General features: G+C 37.4%; 1 protein-coding gene and 1 long non-coding RNA gene across 4 annotated transcripts; one reads left to right on the top strand and one right to left on the bottom strand.

Annotated features, from left to right (window-relative positions):
- Positions 1-1,748: 1,748 nt before the first annotated feature.
- LOC104689013 (prostatic acid phosphatase-like) lies at positions 1,749-19,373 on the top strand. 3 transcript variants are annotated; one of them, XM_019285365.3, is made up of 11 exons: positions 1,749-1,909; positions 3,265-3,360; positions 6,238-6,324; positions 6,933-7,085; positions 9,230-9,328; positions 10,406-10,501; positions 12,876-13,008; positions 14,269-14,351; positions 15,235-15,341; positions 15,803-15,972; positions 19,016-19,373. In XM_019285365.3, the coding sequence occupies exons 1-10, from the start codon at positions 1,796-1,798 to the stop codon at positions 15,957-15,959; spliced, it is 1,125 nt and encodes a 374-aa protein (XP_019140910.2). In that variant the 5' UTR covers positions 1,749-1,795; the 3' UTR covers positions 15,960-15,972; positions 19,016-19,373. The 3 variants fall into 3 exon arrangements, with proteins under 3 accessions (XP_019140910.2, XP_010397156.2, XP_019140911.2); XM_010398854.4 differs by lacking the exon at positions 19,016-19,373 and adding an exon at positions 18,387-18,497; XM_019285366.3 differs by lacking the exon at positions 6,238-6,324.
- Positions 6,337-18,446, bottom strand: LOC109144466. Its single transcript, XR_002045265.3, has 3 exons — positions 18,381-18,446; positions 7,959-8,148; positions 6,337-6,850 (listed from the first exon to the last, which is right to left on the bottom strand). It is a non-coding gene; the product is annotated as an uncharacterized LOC109144466 (long non-coding RNA).
- Positions 19,374-19,433: the final 60 nt, after the last annotated feature.

Genomic DNA, 19,433 nt, shown 5'->3' with positions numbered 1-19,433 from the left:
CAGAATTAGAAGCATCAAAATCAGATCATAGGAAGCAAGTATCAGCTTTAACACTAATATTTTTTCACATTTCATTAACATTTTTACACCAATATTTACACTAATATTTTGTCATCCCCACCCGAAGTAAGAGTAATTTCACCTTCCTTGTTACAGAAGTCTCATAAAAAGTGGGAGGCAATGGATGCTTGAAAAGATGAAAGTTGAATTTTTCTGCTCCTTTTGTAGATCTGCTGTCCCTCCTAGGCATATCTACAGAATATGAAGAATGGAACCTTGCAATTCTGAGAACTTGCCTATTTTTTCTCTGTTGGTCTAATTAAAAATCTTGTCTTGCAGAGCAATGTATTTTAGGAGTAGTGTCTGATGCCATGTTCTCTAGAAACAGCAAAACACAGTCTCTTCAGAGAAATTTTTGAGGTATGACAGCCAGCGGAGGCAAGAAAATGTACAGGGTGTGAATAGCTTTAATCAGTTGACCCATATCTTCCCCCAGGTGCCTCCAAAAAAAAAAAAAGGACTTTTCTTTCTCAATAAATGTGGGTAACTCCCCACATTTTTCTATTTCTAAATGTGTTAAATTTGTCAAGCACAATAGCAGAAATGATAGTCTGACCTCTGAATGTTTCACAGAAGTATCTCTTTAGCTCTGACAGATGTGAAAGATAGGACATTGTTATCTCAGGAAGAAGAACTGATCCCTCTATATCTAATAATCAGAAGGAAAGTTCTGTTATGTGCCTTAAACTGGTTTAAGATTATATAATCTTTTTGGGCAGCAACATAATTTTTTTTCAGTAATTTCTTCGAAATTCTTACAGAGAACTTTTGATGACTAAGAAATCACCCTCAATTTTAACATATTAACAGGACTTTCATTAACACATGAATGGGACTGAACGTAGGTCAATAACTTGCAAAATCAATCCCATCTCTTGCAATGGTGTCTCTGAACTAGATTTCTTTTCTTATTTAAGATATACTAGGGAAATGACAGAAACAACTCTTGATATATATGCAGGCTATAACAATGAGAGTGTTTGCAGCAAGAGAATTTGAAAATAAAAAATTTATCAAACTATATGAAATTCTAAGGGATAGTTCTAGAAAACAGTGGCACATGCTTTGCCACTAGAGTCAACCTACTGAGGAGATTAAAAGTTCATTCATATATCTTTATATTTTTTGCAATGAATTTAGGCTTATTCCTGCTCCTTTGCAAGAAAACCTTCTATGGAAAACCTTCTGTTGCTTATTCCTCCTACAAACTACAGCCAAATTCAGAGAAAATCCGGAAATTCTTTATGAAAGAACATTTTTTAGCACTGCTCCTTCAAGCCTTCTAGTACAAAGTGTTCAGAGAAGACTGTGAGCACTAGGAATGCAGATGGTTTAGTAGCTCTTTTGCAGACAGTAAGATATCCACAGCACTTTCATTTTTGGGAAGGCTGACTGACCCATACTAAATCCTAGCTTAAGTAATAGAAGGCAACCTGCAGTTCTTTACATTCACCTGCCTTGCCACAGGCAGGAATTAGAGGCTCAGAGATTTCACTCCATGTTATACATGTGACACAGAAATTGAGTACAAATGCAAAATACACTTTTCATTTCTTAAGTTCCCTAAAAAGCACTAACCCTAGAAGGGAAGAGGGGCAGGAGGAGACAAGTTCACAGCCCACTCTTGGACTTCACTAAGCACAACTGACTCCACCCCTCTTAGCCACATATCTACTGTATCACCACATCCAGCCAGGGACCTTGGTGCGCAAAATAGCTTAAAGCCACCCTCAGGATGAGAGCAAGACAGCTGATCTGTGGAATTTGGAGTCTGTGTTTCATGTTCTGCCTTTTCTGCATCTTTCTTCACCAAACAACAGCTAAAAGAAAACTGAAGTTTGTGTCCATAGTAAGTATGGGCAAATGGAATTTCTTCAAAACCTGTCACTTACTGCTCTTCTTGTACTCTAGGGTAGGGAGGAGGGGGCACTTTTTCAAATATTTAACTATTTTCTGCATATCCGAAATTCATTATTGCTTTGTCCAAAAAAAAAAAAAAATCTCAATTTTAAATAAGATTTCATCATTTTGTCTCCTTTGTACACTCCTAGATGAACTTTACTTTCTGGATGGATAGAGACTGCTTATTTTATAGCACTAAGAGAGAAATAACACAGGATTCTGTTTTAAAATGTAAAAGAGGATTTCATAACTAAATACCAACCGTGCGAAAACCCTCTTTACCATGGAAGAGTTTGCACTTTTCCAGCGGTTTCAGTGGATTAACTTGCAAAACAAATTCCAGTATGTGAAACTCAAACAAGTGGACAATGACATTGAACAAACAACACAGAAACCACTGCTGGTTGTGAAACTAATGCTATTTGCAATGATTATGTTGTACCATTTGTTTGCACGAAGCCTGAATCTTGTTCTGAACACCACACACACTTGTAAATCATTTCTATAATTTTTGTGCTACAGTTTTTGATTTCATTTCTCCCTGCTTGGATTAAGAAATTAAAAAAAAAAAAAATCTGGTGTTAAAATTTTAGAATTATATGGCATATATCTACAGGAATTATGCTGCAAAGCATATGAAGCAAAGAATTCATCATAGGAATGAAAAAATCCAATGTATCTGTATAAATACATCTTTTATCTGAAGTGAAATTCCAAAACAGGTTCAATGCTTTCAGAGTAACAGTTTCTCCTGTATTTACACATTAGATAACACTTTCATCACCTCTTTTGTGATGAAAAAGCCAACATATGACTTTTTAAGGCTAATTTCTGCCAAGTAAGAGAACTTCACAGCCGTCAGCCACAGAACTCTTATCTTGAGTAATAGTTTGGATTTTTTCCTTCTGAATTCCAACTTAGTCATACCAAAATACTAATGTTCAAATATTTCTGCAAAATTACTTACATGCTTCTGTTTGTTTTCTGTTTATTTAATATAATTGTCTATACCTCCTAAAATACATAAAACCTCTTTAAAATATAATAGGGTATCCTGTAGTTTTTATAACTTGCAAAAATTTATTTGAGCTAGTTTATTCACAAACACCAAGAAAATAAGCAGTTATATTGGCTAAATAAATCAAACAGGAAACAGCTATCTAGACTTAAGGTAAGCACCATCAATATATTTAGCATCTGTCAGATACAGTACTCACTGTCATTACATATTCCTTGTGACTACGCTAATTAGTTATAATCACCACAAGAAATACACAAAAGCAATTTCATCTATTTTATCAGGTATTTCGCCATGGTGATCACACCCCACAGGAGTTTTTTCCAACTGATAAGCACAAAGAAATTGCAAGACAACAGGGATATGGCCAACTTACGAAGGTGGGTTTTTTACCTGGGCCAATATACTGAACTATTGGAAGATGGTGAGTTATTTGGGGGTTGGAACTTTGTTTTCACTTGGAGAAAGCCCTTATTAAGTTGCCACTTAAGGACAGCAAGAGCTTACTAGGAAACTACAGCAACAGCACTCACTAATTTTAAATGAAGCTGAGCCAGACTGTTCTGGTTCAGTATCAGCGTATGTTATGATTTTTGATTGCAGACTAGGGTCTTCTGGGAGGAGCCAGGCACTGGTGACCATCTCACAGAATCACAGAATCACAGAACGAATTAGGTTGGAAAAGACCTTTGAGATCATCAAGTCCAACCTATGACCTAACACCTCCTCATCAACTAAACCATGGCACTGCGTGCCACGTCCAGTCTTTCTTTTAAACATATCCAGGAACGGTGACTCCACTACTTCCCTGGGCAGATGATTCCAGTGCCAAATCACTCTTTCAGTGAAGAATTTTTCCCTGATGTCTAACCTAAACTTCCCCTGGCACAGCTTAAGACTGTGTCCTCTCATTCTGTCAGTTGTTGCCTGGGAGAAGAGACCAACTCCCACCTGGCTACAACCACCTTTCAGGTAGTGGTAGAGTGTTAAGTTCACCTGAGACCATAAGGAAGCTTTAACCATCAGTAGCATAAGGTGGTGGAAGTGCTTACAGACACACCTCTCCCTCAATCTCCACTGAATAGGAGTGCTTCCTTACTCATGAACTGTTGAGATCAGTACTAGCAAAAACTTTTCTTATGCTATGCCCAGGAAAGTTGATTTACAACTCAGCTATTTTAGTGTGGGTATTTGTGGAATCAGCTGTTGGTAGTAACCAGAAGCAGCTGAGGCAACCACAGATACAGACAGATGCTGTGCCTGCCTTGACTGTAACTTCTATTAGCTGCCACCTCCTACAAATGGAGCCAAGGGTGAAATGTACTATCAGACTGTAAGGCAATACTTGGGCACTGGGTGGTTTTAACCCTACTTCTGCTCCCCTCTGCACCAGCAGGACCCACTGTGACTGTGTGCTTGTGCCTCGTTCCTTTTTCCCCAAGATATGTTATTTGGATAGAAAAAGCTGCTAGTTATTCGCCCAGCACTCAGAACCAGGCAGTCTCTCTGAAGTAGTTTAGAAGTGCCAGAAGTCTGGTTGTCCCAGATAAATGGCTACAGTGCATGTGGAGGCAGACTGTGAGGTGTGTCTCTCTGTTAGGCACACACACCTTTATGTCAGTGGGTCTCTCTCCTAGGGGAACTTGCAGGTCTCCACCAAAATCAGAATAGAACAAACTGCCTGAGCAGTTCGTCTTCCCCACTGTTCTTAGGAGGCAAAAATAATCTCCAAAGCAAAATCAGGTCTGTTTCTGCTCATATCAACTCCCTTGAAGAAACAGGAGTAACAGACCAGCTTCCTAACTCAGCTGTGACTCAATAATTCCATGTAAACACTATGCAAGTTCAGCAATCCATGCTAGCTTGCTCCAGGGCATAGAAGACTTCAAGACCCAGGTGTCAGGACTTCACGTGGATATTAGGCAAGTTGGGGCAGAAGCCTAAACCACACATAAACCCTAGGAAACTGGATGCACAATTCCAGCAAGAGAAAGAGGTTACACAGTGGGTCCTGAGTAACTTGGTCTGACCTCATAGCTGACTTGGCTTTGAGCAGGAGGTTGGACTATAGACTTCCTGAGGCCCCTTTCAGCCTGAATTATCCTTTGATCCAATGACTTAGAAAATTGCTTTAGGAAGCAATGAGTAATCACTGTACTTGAGATCCCAGTGTACAGTAATGATTACATGAGCAAAGTAGAATATATTTATATTTAGGCCAGGAAACACCAGGTACAAGTAAAAAGATGACAATATGGAGACTATTACAGGGACACTGTATGTGATTGTGGTGTAGTCACCATCCCTGGAGGTGTTTAAGGAAAGACTGGAAATGGTACTGAGTGCCATGGTCTAGTTGACATGGTGAAGTTAGGTCATAGGTTAGACTTAATGATCTCAGAGGTCTTTTTCAATCTAACCGATTCAGTGATGCTGTGATTCATATGTCATGTGTTTACAAAATTATGGAGATGAGGTGAAAGATGTTCAGCTAAGAGCTACTAAAATGTTGGGACTGGAAAACCCATTTTGCTGGGAGGGTAGAGAATTGTCCTCAGTTTAATTTAACACAGAGATAAAGTGACTTGATTCCATTTTATGGATTATTGTTTAACTGTGAATAAGATCTGTAATGGTGAATGCTATTCAAAAGTGTAACAAGTTCCAGTGACTGCAAGTTGGAAACATAGGCAAGAATCAAAAATCAAATGTTTCAGACTGTTGATAATAATTAGCTATTACAGCAAAATGCCCAAAGGCATGGAGGACTTTTACTTCATGTCTTCTACTCTGAAAAAAGTAGATCTTGCCCAGGCTAGAACTGTAGCCTCCATATGGAATCACTGGTGATACTCTGTGGGATTCATATCCTGGATGTGTCTTCATGGACAGGTGGCTGCTCTGTCTGCACTCCCAGTTAATCAGGTCTGAGGCAGCAATAGAGAAGAAACTAGACAGATGGTGTTGGAACATCTCTATGCCTGCTTTAAGTCTCACCAGCTCAGATAAACATACACATAGCTTTCCATAGAGCAAAATACAAAACTGCATCCACCAGGAGTCATATCTAACATTATCCAGTACTGTACATGCAGCAACTTTACTACTTTTTTCTCATGTCTTCTTTCCTACTTCACTTTGGAAAGGACAAAGGTCTTTATTAAAATAGTATCAAATATTACTGCTTTCTTTTTTGGTTGTAGGAATGGATGCAGCACATTTCTTTAGCCTCTTACACTCTTGTGTTACTTCTACAGCTTGGCATACAACAACAGTATGAGCTTGGCCAGTACATGCGGAGGAGATACTCTCATTTCCTGAGCGTTGTATACAAGCAGTGTGAGGCAAGTACTGGATCTGGGCAGGAAGATGTTTTTCATGGTTGTTAATGGGACTTCCTGGATGCGTAAGAGTCTAAACCTGGTGCAGTTGGAGAAAATTTAATACCAATTGAACTCAATGTAATTTCAAAGTATCCCTGAAACTGTAGTTCAGTTTTTATTCAGACTGATGGTTAACTGAAAACCATGTAAAATGCTTTTTAGGCTGCACATCAGGTTCAGCTCCCTCACTGCTGTATGGGAGAGCACCTATGTCAAATACCTCAATGCTACACTTCCACATGGAATGCAGATACCACTTAGTTTTCATTTAGATTCCAGCTTTTTGGTCAGATTGACTCAAATAGAGTCAATTTCATGCTGTCTACTAGGATTCCTAAGGTAAATGTTACCCTGCTGCAGCTCACTTGTCCAATAAAATTTTATTCCAGCTTCAGTCTTTCACCCTCCTCCTTCTTTCTCATAGTCCTTCTTCATGTCACTCCATTTTAATGATGACTTCTCCAGCACAGTACCAACCCCTTTTTTCCTGTCAAGAGGAAAATAAAGTAAACCTAATGGGAGAAATTATCGTCCAAAATGTTTCTTTTTTTTTTTCCTTCTTCGTTCAGATTTATGTTCAAAGCACTGACTGCGATCACACACTTATGAGTGCTCAGGCAAGTCTTGCCGGACTGTACCCACCGACACAGGGTCAGATTTGGAACCCCAGAATCCTTTGGCAGCCAATTCCAGTTCACACAGTGCCACTGTCACATGATAATGTGAGTATAAACTAGGGGCATCTGCTTTCCCTTAAACATTAGTAAAGTACATAGGACATGAGATGAAGGTGCAGCAAAAAGTGCATGGTAAAGGCAGTGAAAAGTACATTGTTACAAGCATTGTGCAGAAAGGCTTAATAAGCTGAATAGAAATATTGGCAAGTATTTTCACAAGAATGGACTTACATGTCAAAGACACAATCTTAACAAAAGAGGAAGAAAAATGGAAGTACTAGGTATAGGGAAAAAGAGTTAATTTATAATGTGAGTAAATCACTGTAAAAGTAGATTAATCCTAAATTTAACGCTAACAGGACTTTCTTTGTGTGAGAAAAGGAAACATACTTAATCTCACTAGTGCTTCAATATTGCTTAGTCCACAGCCAACAGGAAAGACAAAAGAATCATTCTGGGACTTGCATTACAGGGAGAATTGAGTCACAGGATTGTTTTTCATGCACTTTGCAGGTCAGTGCATGCACTTTGAGGATTGGTGAAAAACGTAAAAGGGAAAAGGAAGGAGGACTCGGAGCTTTAAGCACGAGTTCATAGGGCAATGTATTTATTCATCTCCCATCCTCAACTCCTCACTTGGGGGTTGTAAGGAATCCTATGGATAGCAGGTCTTTAGCCTGCATATACTTGTCCTAGAGGGGAAAGCTGTGCATCTGACTGGAGCTGGAATATCCCGTGTGTGGAAAATCTATGGTAAAAAGTTAGGGAAGATCAGGAGTGTGCAGTATGAGTCCCAGTTTGGGACCAGGTTTGCACATGTGATGCAATGTAAATTGTGTGGGCTTTTTAAGTCTAGTTAATGCAGTCTGTGATGATAAGGGAATCAGGTTAGGTAGGTCATAGAGCAATGGTTCTCACCTCAGGGTGATGAGAGCATGAAGACGGAAGGTATGGAGACATGTCTTCCTGTTCACACACAGCCAGGCACAGAGGAGCTGCTTTCTGACACTGTCACAGGTGGGGATATCCCAGCAGACAGTCAAGAATACCTGGCCAGTATCAACACAGATGGCAAACTCAGCAAGCACATACTGCAGCTCATTTGCATCTAGGGGAGCAAGTAAGTTTATTCAAACAAATCAAATAAAGTCATGAACAATGCACATTTTTCATACTTTTTTCAACTATTTCTGTTTTAGCTTTATTCATCCTTACTACATATACAGGCTAAACTTGAGACCACCTATATCCTACAACACAGAACAAGTGCCCGTCATTTATTAGTGAAGTCATACCTGTTCATGAACCTATTGATATAATTCAGAAATACTTTCCTATCTTGTGGAATAGATGGATTTTATTTCTGAAAAGACCGAAGAACTGCTGTGAAGGTCCCCAAGATAATTATTCCTTCAAAACTCCCAAGCTTTTTAAAAGTTCTTTTAACATTGGCACTATATAGATGGAGCTACATTACTGGAAAAAGGACAAAAAGCACATTAGAGAAAAGCACTAATAATATCTCAGTGTCAAATTTTAACTTTTGTTTAAAATTTAACGTAGAAAACAAGAGTAAACTCAATTTTGCTTACATAAATGAAATAACAAGTTTTTAAGTTATTCCAGTCACATGTAACCTTTAACCTTCATATGTCTTAGACTAATGAAAGACAAAACCGACGTATAGAAAGTTCACAAGTTTCTGCAATTTAGCTGAACTAAATGAAGCTGTGTTAAATACACTCGATACAGCGGAGTACGCACAAAGACTCCTACTGCAGTCTAGCTACTGCTGCTGGTAATTTGTCGTAAAAATGTGATGGTGTGTTTCAAGAAAGACTGAACACAATGAATGAAATCATTCCTGGAGAAGCTGAGAACAAAGGAGTTCATGAGGGGTTGTCTTAGTCTTCTGTCAAAGGACAAATTTCATCTTGTGTAAATGAATCCTTTAACTTTGAACTACTGCAGTTATTACTCCTCTGAACATTTAAAGATTATTTTGTATGTAGTCATCAGTATGACTCCTAGAGTCCTGAAGATGAATATCCTTGAAACTACATTCCCAAATTATTTTTCAGCTTGTCCTAACTAGTGCAGCCAATCAGAACAGCAATCCTGCAAGTGTATATAGAATTGCAGAACAAGATGCACCTTGCCTAACTAGGGTTTTGTAATTTTCTTTCCAGTTGCTATACCTACCTTTCTCACACTGCCCAAAACACAAGGAGCTTCTGAGAGAAACCTTTGCAACAAGGGATTTCCAAAAGCAATTCAAGGACTACAAGGTAAAGTATTTTCAGTTCTGGAAATCCAGTTAAAGTGTACCACTTCAACATTATCTAACAGGTAGCTATAAAAAATACCAGTTAATATGCTCCTTTCAGATCTCTTATCTTCACAGTGGGTGTAGACAACATAGCCAAAAAACAATTACAACATTACAGATCCAGCTGGACTGGGCTATTTCCAACAATTGAACATGGCAAGTCATAGAAAAATTATTGACCTATTTGCAAAAACTTAGTTTCTAGGAGACCAGACAAAACAAAAACTCAGATAAAATCAGTGCCAATGCCTCTCAAATTATTCCAATACTTCTATCTGTTTACTCCCATGTAAAGCAACTCCACTGACATCTCTGCCTATATAAGCCTGTTTGAGTTCAGATTCGTTTTCTCAGCTCAATTCCCTGGAATTTCTATAACAGTCTCAGTGTTTTCCTCAAGTACTTATTCATGTTTCTCACCCGCAATCTTAATTCAGGCGTTCTCCTATGTTTGGTGCTTGTTTGCATATGGTATGCTTTCCTTTCTTTCTCCACCATCAAAATCTTTGCATGAGTATATAATCACGTGCTTATTCTGCTGCAACCTTCTTCTTCACATGTTTATTCAAAAGCACACTATGAGCCTCACCTGTTTTTCTATTCTTTCACCACTGACCTCAGCCATCCAACTGTGCCTCTGCACCATGGTATTATATGCAAGTAAATCACAATTTCAATTTTATCAAATTTTCATCATACCTCTCCTTCTCCAATATCAGAACAATTCTGTTCATCACACTTCCTTTAAACACTTTTTGGACTTCTTCATATATCTGTGTTCCCTCTACTTCCTTCTAAACATTTCCACCAAGCAGAAACAATCACCATACTTCAAATCTGAGCTAACATCACCATCCTTGTCTAGATGAATAGGCTAAATTCTCTTACCTCTAGGCAGTGGTTCATTGCTTAAGTGCAAAGTGCAAAGACTGTCTCCTTTCTAAAAGTTCCTATGTACTAGTACGGCAGTGTGCAGAAATCATGTACAAAGGCCCTCAGTACCACAAGTTTGGGTTGTTTTTTTTTTGTATTCCAGCCATTTCTGAAGTTTTTAGCCACTCATACAGGATACCCACTGAAGAAGTTGACTGCTGAAAGGATTTGGAAGCTCTCTGACACTTTACAATATGAGGTAAATAGAATCATAGAATCATTTAGGTCGGAAAAGACCCTTAAGATCTTTTGAGCCCAATAGAAATTCCTACACTTCTTTCAACCTGGTATTTTTATTGGGTTTATTTTTTTATTGTAAGACATCAAAAGATGGTAGATCTGTGCTTCAAAATTTTTTTAACTATAGACTATTTTCAGCTTCTTCTCCAGAAACCCTCACCTAGCATCAAACTTACAACTGAAAATCCTGTAAACACACTATGTGTGAGGGTGCTGTGGGTCATCCACCACCATAAGGAACACAAACAAATGGCCTGTCATATTCAAGATCCTGTCAGTGGCTGCATACGGACAATTAGGCAAAAGCATAACTCTGGATAAAATTGTCTTGTTACCCCTCCAGACCCCACTAGGAGATACACAGGGATAAAACATATTGCTGGCAAAGAAACATAAGCATCCTTCCATGAAGATTTTATGCAAATTCTATAAACAAAAGAAGTCATTATTTGTACATGGCCAGTAGTGGACAGAGTATTTTCAGGAATTAAGCAGTCATTGGAACGACACAAATGGCTGTTTGTGCAAGTTTGGGAGCTGGTTCTAAGCAAAGGCATATCACAAAAAAGCATGGATTTTATAACAAAAGGGCTATTGTGGTGCCAAACTGGCATGGGTATCTGGGTCCCACAGTTGTGAAACTTCATGATTTGAAAAAATCCTGACTGCCCTTAATATAGCAAGAAGTCCCACTTCAAAGTCTAGACTCAGCTGACGCAACTGAAAATTGTAGTCTTGTGTTAAAAAGTTATTGTTGAAGGCAGCTTCTGCTACCCTTTAATGCATAACTATTTATAAACTTAAATATTAATGATAAATTGGTCATCAGTACTGGGAAATTAGTGAGGCAGTTTTAGGGTGGATTTCACAACCAACATGTAATATTTGAGTGTGAGAGTAATGAGTTTACCTTCATTACTGCAGTTTTTGCAAAAGTCCAACTTTGGTCAAAGCAGACTTGAATAGAATATTAGCCAGGGCCTTAAGTTAAATGAAATGTTAACATGTTGGGACATCTCAGTGTGATTTCAGTGAGGTCCTCCTTCCATGTTTTCCAAATGCAGGACCACAACTTTGTATTTCAATAGTTAAATCATACTGAGAACCTGTGTCACCAGACTAATATGCAAAATCCACAACTCCCATCAAGAATCTAGCCAAATACCGTAATAAAAAAAAAAAGGGCTTTTACTTCTAGTTTTAGATTTGATGAGCCTTGGTCTTTCATACTACTGATGGAGGACTCTGGAGTATCAATTAAGACAACTACCATAAAAGCCTCTCTCATTTTTCAAGCATACAGAGACAGCGTCCTTGCATAATTTTTTTAATACAATTCATGAAACTACAGCAGCACACATCTCTCTGTATTTGTTGCTTTCAGCTGTCATCTGACTTTCAGGTAACTTGGAGACCAAAGTGTTTGCTTGCCTACAGACTGCCTTAAATAGCATGCAACCAGCCAATTCTTTCCTCAAGACATAAATCACATTTGTTAAAAGAGAAATGGATAACATTGTGCTCTGAGCTGGTTTAACCTAGCATGTTCTATTGTTTTCTTGTTTAAACAAACCCTTAAAGGGGTTGACATTTTCCTTTGAGCTCATTTGTTACAAGAATATTCCTTTTGGTGATCTCAGTCCAAAGGTTACATTGCTCTAAAGGAAAGTTACCGACCTTGTATAAACAAGAATTCAGGGTAATGCAAACCAGGAGCGTTGTGCTTATCTTCCCTTCTCACAGTTTTGATCACTAATATACCTCGGACTGCATCCCCAAGGAAAGACTAATCCATTCCACTTTAGCTTGAGGACTGTGACAGTATCCAATAGACCATAATAGGTATGAGTTTCATTTGCATTTCGTCCCTATACACCATACTTGAGTACATCCATGCTACAGCTATACATATTCCTACTTGATCTCTGTATTCCATTTACATCTGAGAGCAACCAGTCCTTAAAATCCCGATGCTTACATAGGATTTGTTTCAGTAAAGATCTATCCCGGTACATGACTGAAAAAGTCTTACAGTGATTTTTTTTTCACCTGACAACATAAATAATGCCTGTTGCTTTATGCATAATTTTTAGTATTATATTTCCTCTTCTTGTTGAACACTTCCCTTCAAATTTCTTTTAAGCACTATGATGCTATAAACAGGAATGCTACAGCTGTCTAAATGCAAAATATAGTCATAATTTTATGACAAGAAAATATTACTGGAGTGAAACATTCAGGATTTTTTCTGATAAGAATTTTGTGCCAGAATAAATAACAGTTAGCAGTAGGAATCAGTAAGAAAATCATCATGTTTTCTTTCTTCACTGTAGGATATTACCAATTACACTTTACCTGTTTGGGCTACTCATGGTGTCAGGACCAAGCTGATAAAGCTCTCAGAATTGTTATTGCAGGCGGAATTTGGGTTCCACAAACAAATACAGAAATCACGTTTGCAGGGAGGTAAGCTGAATTCTTAACCCATTTAAAACCAAAAGTAGGATGGGAAAGAAGAAAGGGTGTATGACAAACATTGCTGCTGATTCCATAGTAGAATGGTGAGAAATGCCATTATTTGGATATTGGTGGTCAGCACTGAAAGATTTTGATTAATGGGGAGAGAGAGATGGTGAGGATATGAATCATTAGTATACTAATCTAACATTATAATGGAGGTATCGTTTAGATTACACTGTATAAGAAATTCAAAGTAATCTACAGATTGTTGTTGAACTGAATCAAGTCTGAATTTAGTGTAAGCCACCATGTGTAACTTACTTTTAAAAATGTTATTTGTAGTAATGTCTAGAATGGTGACTTTGTTGCCTAATAGTCTTCATATTCCACTACTGAGAGTCCTAAAATGAGATTATTAAACTGCTTTCTAAACCTGACTTTGCTCAGAAAACAGTGGCTGAAATTTAAAAATATTTTATACCTTTTTAATCACTCATTCTCCTCCATTCATCCACTGTCATCTTTTGAGCCTCCCTTTTGTTTTATATGGACAGCGTACAGTCAGGATCTGAGGTACAAAGACAAATAAACGTAGAAGCGTGAATCAATTTGTTGCATTTTTGAAGGTCCAATTTACAAAATTTAGCACAAAGTTCAGACTTCTGCCCTTGCTTTACTAACAATTGCTATTAAAAAAGTGCCAGTGGCTAAAACCTAATTTTTTCTAATTCTGCTAGCCTGTACAGTTCTCTTTTTAGGATTTTAATTTGTCGAGATGCTAACCTTATATTAACATACTAGCACAGCCATTGATTTAATTCAAGTAGTTTGTCTTACAACTTTTCAGCAGTTAACATTAACAAAATACAGACAACCACACAATTTATAAAGCTCCAGAGTCCAGAGGATATGCTCTTTCTTTTTTCTCTGGAAAGCAGGAAAACAAGCTACACACACAGCAGGGTAGTATTCATTACTGTGCTCTTCTTGCACTGTTCTGCTGGCACAAAGTAGCTGTGAATGCACTGTTTGAAGCTGTTGAGGCTGTTAGGGATCCCCAAAACACTTTACACAAAAGTAAAATAGGCCTGCTGTTCATTTGAAAGGTACTGTCACTATCAATCAAGGCACTCTGCACAAATTACTGATTAAGTCAACTGAATAAATCTGGTGCATTTAGTAGCAGATTGCTAAAATGGCAAAAAACAATACAGATGTTAACGCAAGCATCCCTTTCATTGTCACTGCTTCCCCATTTTCTTTCAGGTATTCTTCTAAAAACTATTCTAAAGCATATCTCAGATGCTAGAAAGCCTTCACACCATCAAAAAATGGTTATGTATTCCACGGTGAGTGCTTTCTCTTTCTCTTGTGTTTCCTTTATGCAGTTATTAAATGCAGTGAAAGCCATGAAATTTTATTTCCTTCATGAAATACAGCTACAAGCCTTTTTTATTTGGTTAACCTTAAATCTTTGTGTTTTTAAAAATTTTTAATAAACACATAGTACTTTGAAACCTGAAGCATTCCATTTTCCACCTCATGTCATGGTTTTTTCATTGTAATAATGTTTTGATTGAGCAGAGAACTGGAAAAACCATGCCTCATGTTTTATTAAACCTGGATCACAAACTTAATCTAAAACAAAATCTTCTTCCTGTATCTTTGTCAAGTGAAAATGGGAAAAAGAAAAGAAAAAAATTAAGTTACAGTTATTTTAGAAGACCTTATGAAGGCAGTTACTCAATTATGATCCTATACTTTTGTTTAGAATGTGCAAATGCTGTCATTGGAGGGGGAAATTTTTTGATTGTTCTCACTAAAAATCGCCTGTTTCTAAACTGCAGTTACATCATGACCTATTGGGTATGTATCAGCTAAAGAGCTTGCTGATCTGATCTCAGATACTGTTTACTTAACAGGCAAACCCACTAGTTCTTTTTAAAAGAAGTTTTAACAGCTCCTGTTAATTTGGTAAGAGCTTTAAGTGACTAAGACTTCTTAAATATTTACATATATGTATATTTTATACATGCAGCACTTAAGTTTATATGGTCATAAAGGGACAAAATTTACTCAGCAGTGCAGAGTAATTATTAATGACTATTAATGAGGTCACACAAGTAATATTAATGTTGAGTGGACAGATAATGTGCTGGAAATATTGTTAAATAATAGGCTCATGCAATTGTTTTCAATACAGCTTTAATTAAAGGTTTCTTCTGTTCTCAGCATGCAGCCACCATTGCTGCCTTACAGATGGCACTCAACGTCTTCAATGGGAAAATGCCTCCTTACAGTGCCTGCCATTTTTTTGAACTTTACCAGGAAAAAAATGGGCAAGTATCAGCAAGCTGTACTGCTAATATGTACTTTTTCTAAGAAGGAATTTTCTGATACCCCAGGCTAATTAAACTGGATACGTGAGGTTCACTATTCAGGAAAATATTACACATTGATTTTAATTATTGTAATTGGTTTCAGTTTAGTAGTCAGTAGCAGAATAAGCCTGAAAAAACATATATAGAGATACATAAATCTAACAGTTATGAGAGGTTTTACTTCATCCTATTAAACTCCTTGACAAAGACAGCAAACTATACACAAATTGGTGTTGTCCCCCTATTGTTTAAAAAGTTCTCTTCAGAGTACTAATTGTATTAGTAAATCATAAACATATTAACAACCAGACAAATAAGCTGGCTGAAAGTTTGTCCCCAAGTACAATAACTGCACCATGGAAAGGCTGTGTGGTTTTGCATGCCTAATTTTGTTTTGACACTTCTGTATTTTGAAACAGGCAATACACCATAGAAATGTACTATCGGAATAATTCTTTGCGAGAGCCTCACCCACTCACTCTCCCTGGCTGCAAATTTCGCTGTCCCCTGGAGAGATTTACGCATCTGGTCTCTCCCATCCTTGTACACTATTGGACAAGAGAATGTAGAATGTAGGACATCAAAAGAGGTAAGCTAAGTGCTTTCGGCACATGTACCCAAAAGTAAAGTTAGGATTACATCTTGAGCCAACAGCTCATTTGAAGTGACAATCATTTTCATAAGGGTCTGGTCTGAAATGAAAAATATACAGATCTGGGAAAGAGAATTGTACCCATGGCTGTCATTTCTACTCCATTAATACATTTTTCTATTCCAGCCCAGCTTTCTGATGAAATGAAACCAAGGCTGATCAGACTTTAGGGTATTGTTTTTCATGTGGGGTTTTTTGTTTTGTTTTGTTTTTGTACTGTCAAAAAGACCTTCAGTTATGGAAGGAGTACATGTAAAGGCACTTACAACAGCTACCTTATCTTCTCTAACTACATAATATTTGTCCAAGCTGATTAACGACAATTAATAATTATGCATTCTCTTGATTTCGGCAGGTATTCAGAGATCAAAACAGATGAATATTGAATAGCAGACCAGATTGCTACTTACCAGAATGTCAAATGTATACAGACACACATTCGCATACTAACACATTCCCTCACAGGTTGTCTGTATCACCATATTAGGATGATTAAATTTCCATTTTGACCACTGATGATATTTAATTTTTCAGAATGAGGGAACAGGAAGGCAGAAAATTACATTGTCTGTCGTTTATCTAGATCTACATTACTTAAGGGAAATGAAAAGCTAAGAAACCCCACTTTTTTGATGATCAGATATTTTACCCAACATTAAAAAATCCCATATGGCTTTCTGAATCACTGATCTCAAGAAAAATTTGAATTGTCAGAGATTATAATAATGCAGACCAGCCAACTCATCTGGTTGAAAATAATTTCTGATTAAATATCTTGAATCCATTAACAAAGTGGAGGTAGTCCAGCCAGAATGAGTGAAAAATTAGCAAGTAATGATTTACTAAAAAAATTTCTCCATTCTACTCATTGCTCACAAATTTTCAGGAAACATATCAGGAAATTACCACATTTAATTGCAAAAGGTAATTTGGCAGAGGAAGGGGGAGGTTGTTTCTGATGAGGGTTTTTTTTGGCCACACTAGTAATACAGTCGTGGAAGATAACGATAAATACCTCATGTTTATACTGTGGTGCTTAGTAATCTAAGTTTTGTGGAAATTGATCCCCCTCCTTCACAAAGCAAACTATGTAACTGACCAGCTAAATAAATGAAAAAAATCTATCACATATCAAAGTTTTACAATAATAAAGACACAAATATTTAGCCTTTAACACAAAGGCTGTACTTAGTTTCAATCCTCAAATTTTGTTGAAGTAGAAGTTAGATGGTGTTCAAGCATTTTACACCAAACCCAGGTTCACTGCTTTCACTAGCAATCCTGAGTGCTGAAAACACATATGGACCACAAAAGAGGTTACAACCAAACCTGATACTCCAATAAAAATACTTTCCATATTGTCATATCAAAATTTGACACTTTCCACTATTTCATCCTAGTTCAGAATGGACCTGTTGGGGCCAGATCCTAATTTTTTGGACTAATTTTGGAAACATTCATTTCACTTTTCCTGCAAGCAGTTTTAAACTCTCTGCTGTACATGAGTGGCCCTTGGGAAAAGGCCAAGGCACGATGCAGCACGGTGACAGACTGCCCTGTGCTAAACCACTGTGCACTACCAATTCTCAGTGGATGCAGACAGCCTGGAACAGCTGACTTTTAACAGCTAAGTTGAGGAGAAGAGTGATGCAAAGAGTTTACAGGTCACAATAACACTTGACGTATACAGGTGCAAAATCCCTGATTTAAGGTGTTTCCAACTATGTAAAAAATAATCTCAACTATTGTTCTTTGCTAATGCATATGTTATTAATTTGATTATACACGCATGAGAGCATTTTATGAAGTCCATAAATGTGGGTTTTTTTAAAAAATAAAATCCAGGAGTGTGACCGAGCTCAGAAGTCTAGTTTATATAGACAGCTATTCTACAGGAAGACAGCAGTTCACAAACATACAGATGTTTCCATAAAAAGCTTAATTAAGTTTTATAGAGAGGATTTATGTCCCCACTACAAGGAAATAAAGGAGTTAGGCAAGTATTATTATTACAGGTCACACAATACACTATTTGAGGGTGGTTTAAATATTTAAGTTCCTCCACATCTCAATGACCATAGGGTGGAACATAGGAAATTAATAAAGCTCAGCATATTTGGGAAGAAGGCAAAACTGTGAGCTCTCCCAGTGCTCTTTTTGCTGCTCAGGAAGATTTCAGCATAGATTGACTCAATGTTTCAACAGACTTTTCCTAATCCTGTCAAAATGGGAGCAAATGTGTTAACTCCTCTCCACTTAGTCTGAACTGCTTTCTTGTTGAGGTACTATTGACAGGTTTTTGGAGAATGCCATATGCTAGGAATGCATCTCTATTTTTCTCTTACCTTTAGGTGTTCACTCCATTATCTTCAGTGTGATTCGCTTTATGAAAGAATTCTTCCCACACTGTGATGTGATTGTGGTCCAACATTTCTCATTAAATGCCATCAGCATGACCAACAGAGTCATCTCTACCAAAAGAAAACATTCCTTAGTACTACAAACAAAAATTATAGAAAGCAGGGACTTATCCTTCATGAATATTTGCTTTACTTTATCATCTGGAGGAACCTAAGTGCAATATGAAACCAGAGGAAATTTTCAAGACCTATTCTGTCCAAAGGGACTTTGTCAGAACTAATTGAACTATGTAATTATAGTTAGAGTGTTTTGAAGAGCTATAGCCTTGATTTACAGCAAAATTGGAAAATACCTCTGAAGGAGTGTTGCCTTGTTTTGAAGAATGAGACAAGAACTTCCAGAATTGGTGACAGAAGCAATGCTTCAAACAGACGCCCTAAAAGGAGGGCCATTCCACTGTCCTTAGACTTTATTTTATTCAAGAAGTAATAAATCATTTTACACAAACCGTTCTCAGAAGCCACAAGAATTAGGATAATGTCTGCTTATTTACCTAAGAGATGTCTTTCTTCTTCTTTTCTCTCCCTCTTCCATGCATAAATATCCCATCTCTATACAGAAAGAAGATGAGACTTATGGAAAACTTGGACTGTGAATCTAGACCTAAAAGGAGCCTACAAACAGCCAGGCTAGCTACCATGAAGACCTAGCAACAAGTGGTTGACTCAACAAGGCTTTCAGATATTCTTTCCAAAAGGACAGCAAGGCCAAGTGTTAATTTTGGAAGAAAAATAATTTTTGGTCTCAAATAGCTTTTCTAACACCTTCCTTTTGTTACATTACCTTGATTGTATACACTGATCTGATCATATAAAGGCTTTGCTCCTGGGAAATGTGTAAGCAGATGCTATTCTTGACATGAACAACAAAACGGCAATACAAAATAAAAAATTCAGAGCTGCATGCTCATTAAAACACGCAGAACATGTTGGGCAATCCTTTGCTAGTTACGTTTTCTCATACTGCTATTGCAAAAG

The sequence above is a fragment of the Corvus cornix genome, chromosome 2 (assembly GCF_000738735.6).
Source record: "Corvus cornix cornix isolate S_Up_H32 chromosome 2, ASM73873v5, whole genome shotgun sequence".
Lineage (NCBI taxonomy): Eukaryota > Metazoa > Chordata > Aves > Passeriformes > Corvidae > Corvus > Corvus cornix.
Note: the sequence above shows the minus strand (reverse complement) of the source record. Positions and strands in the feature narration are given on the sequence as shown.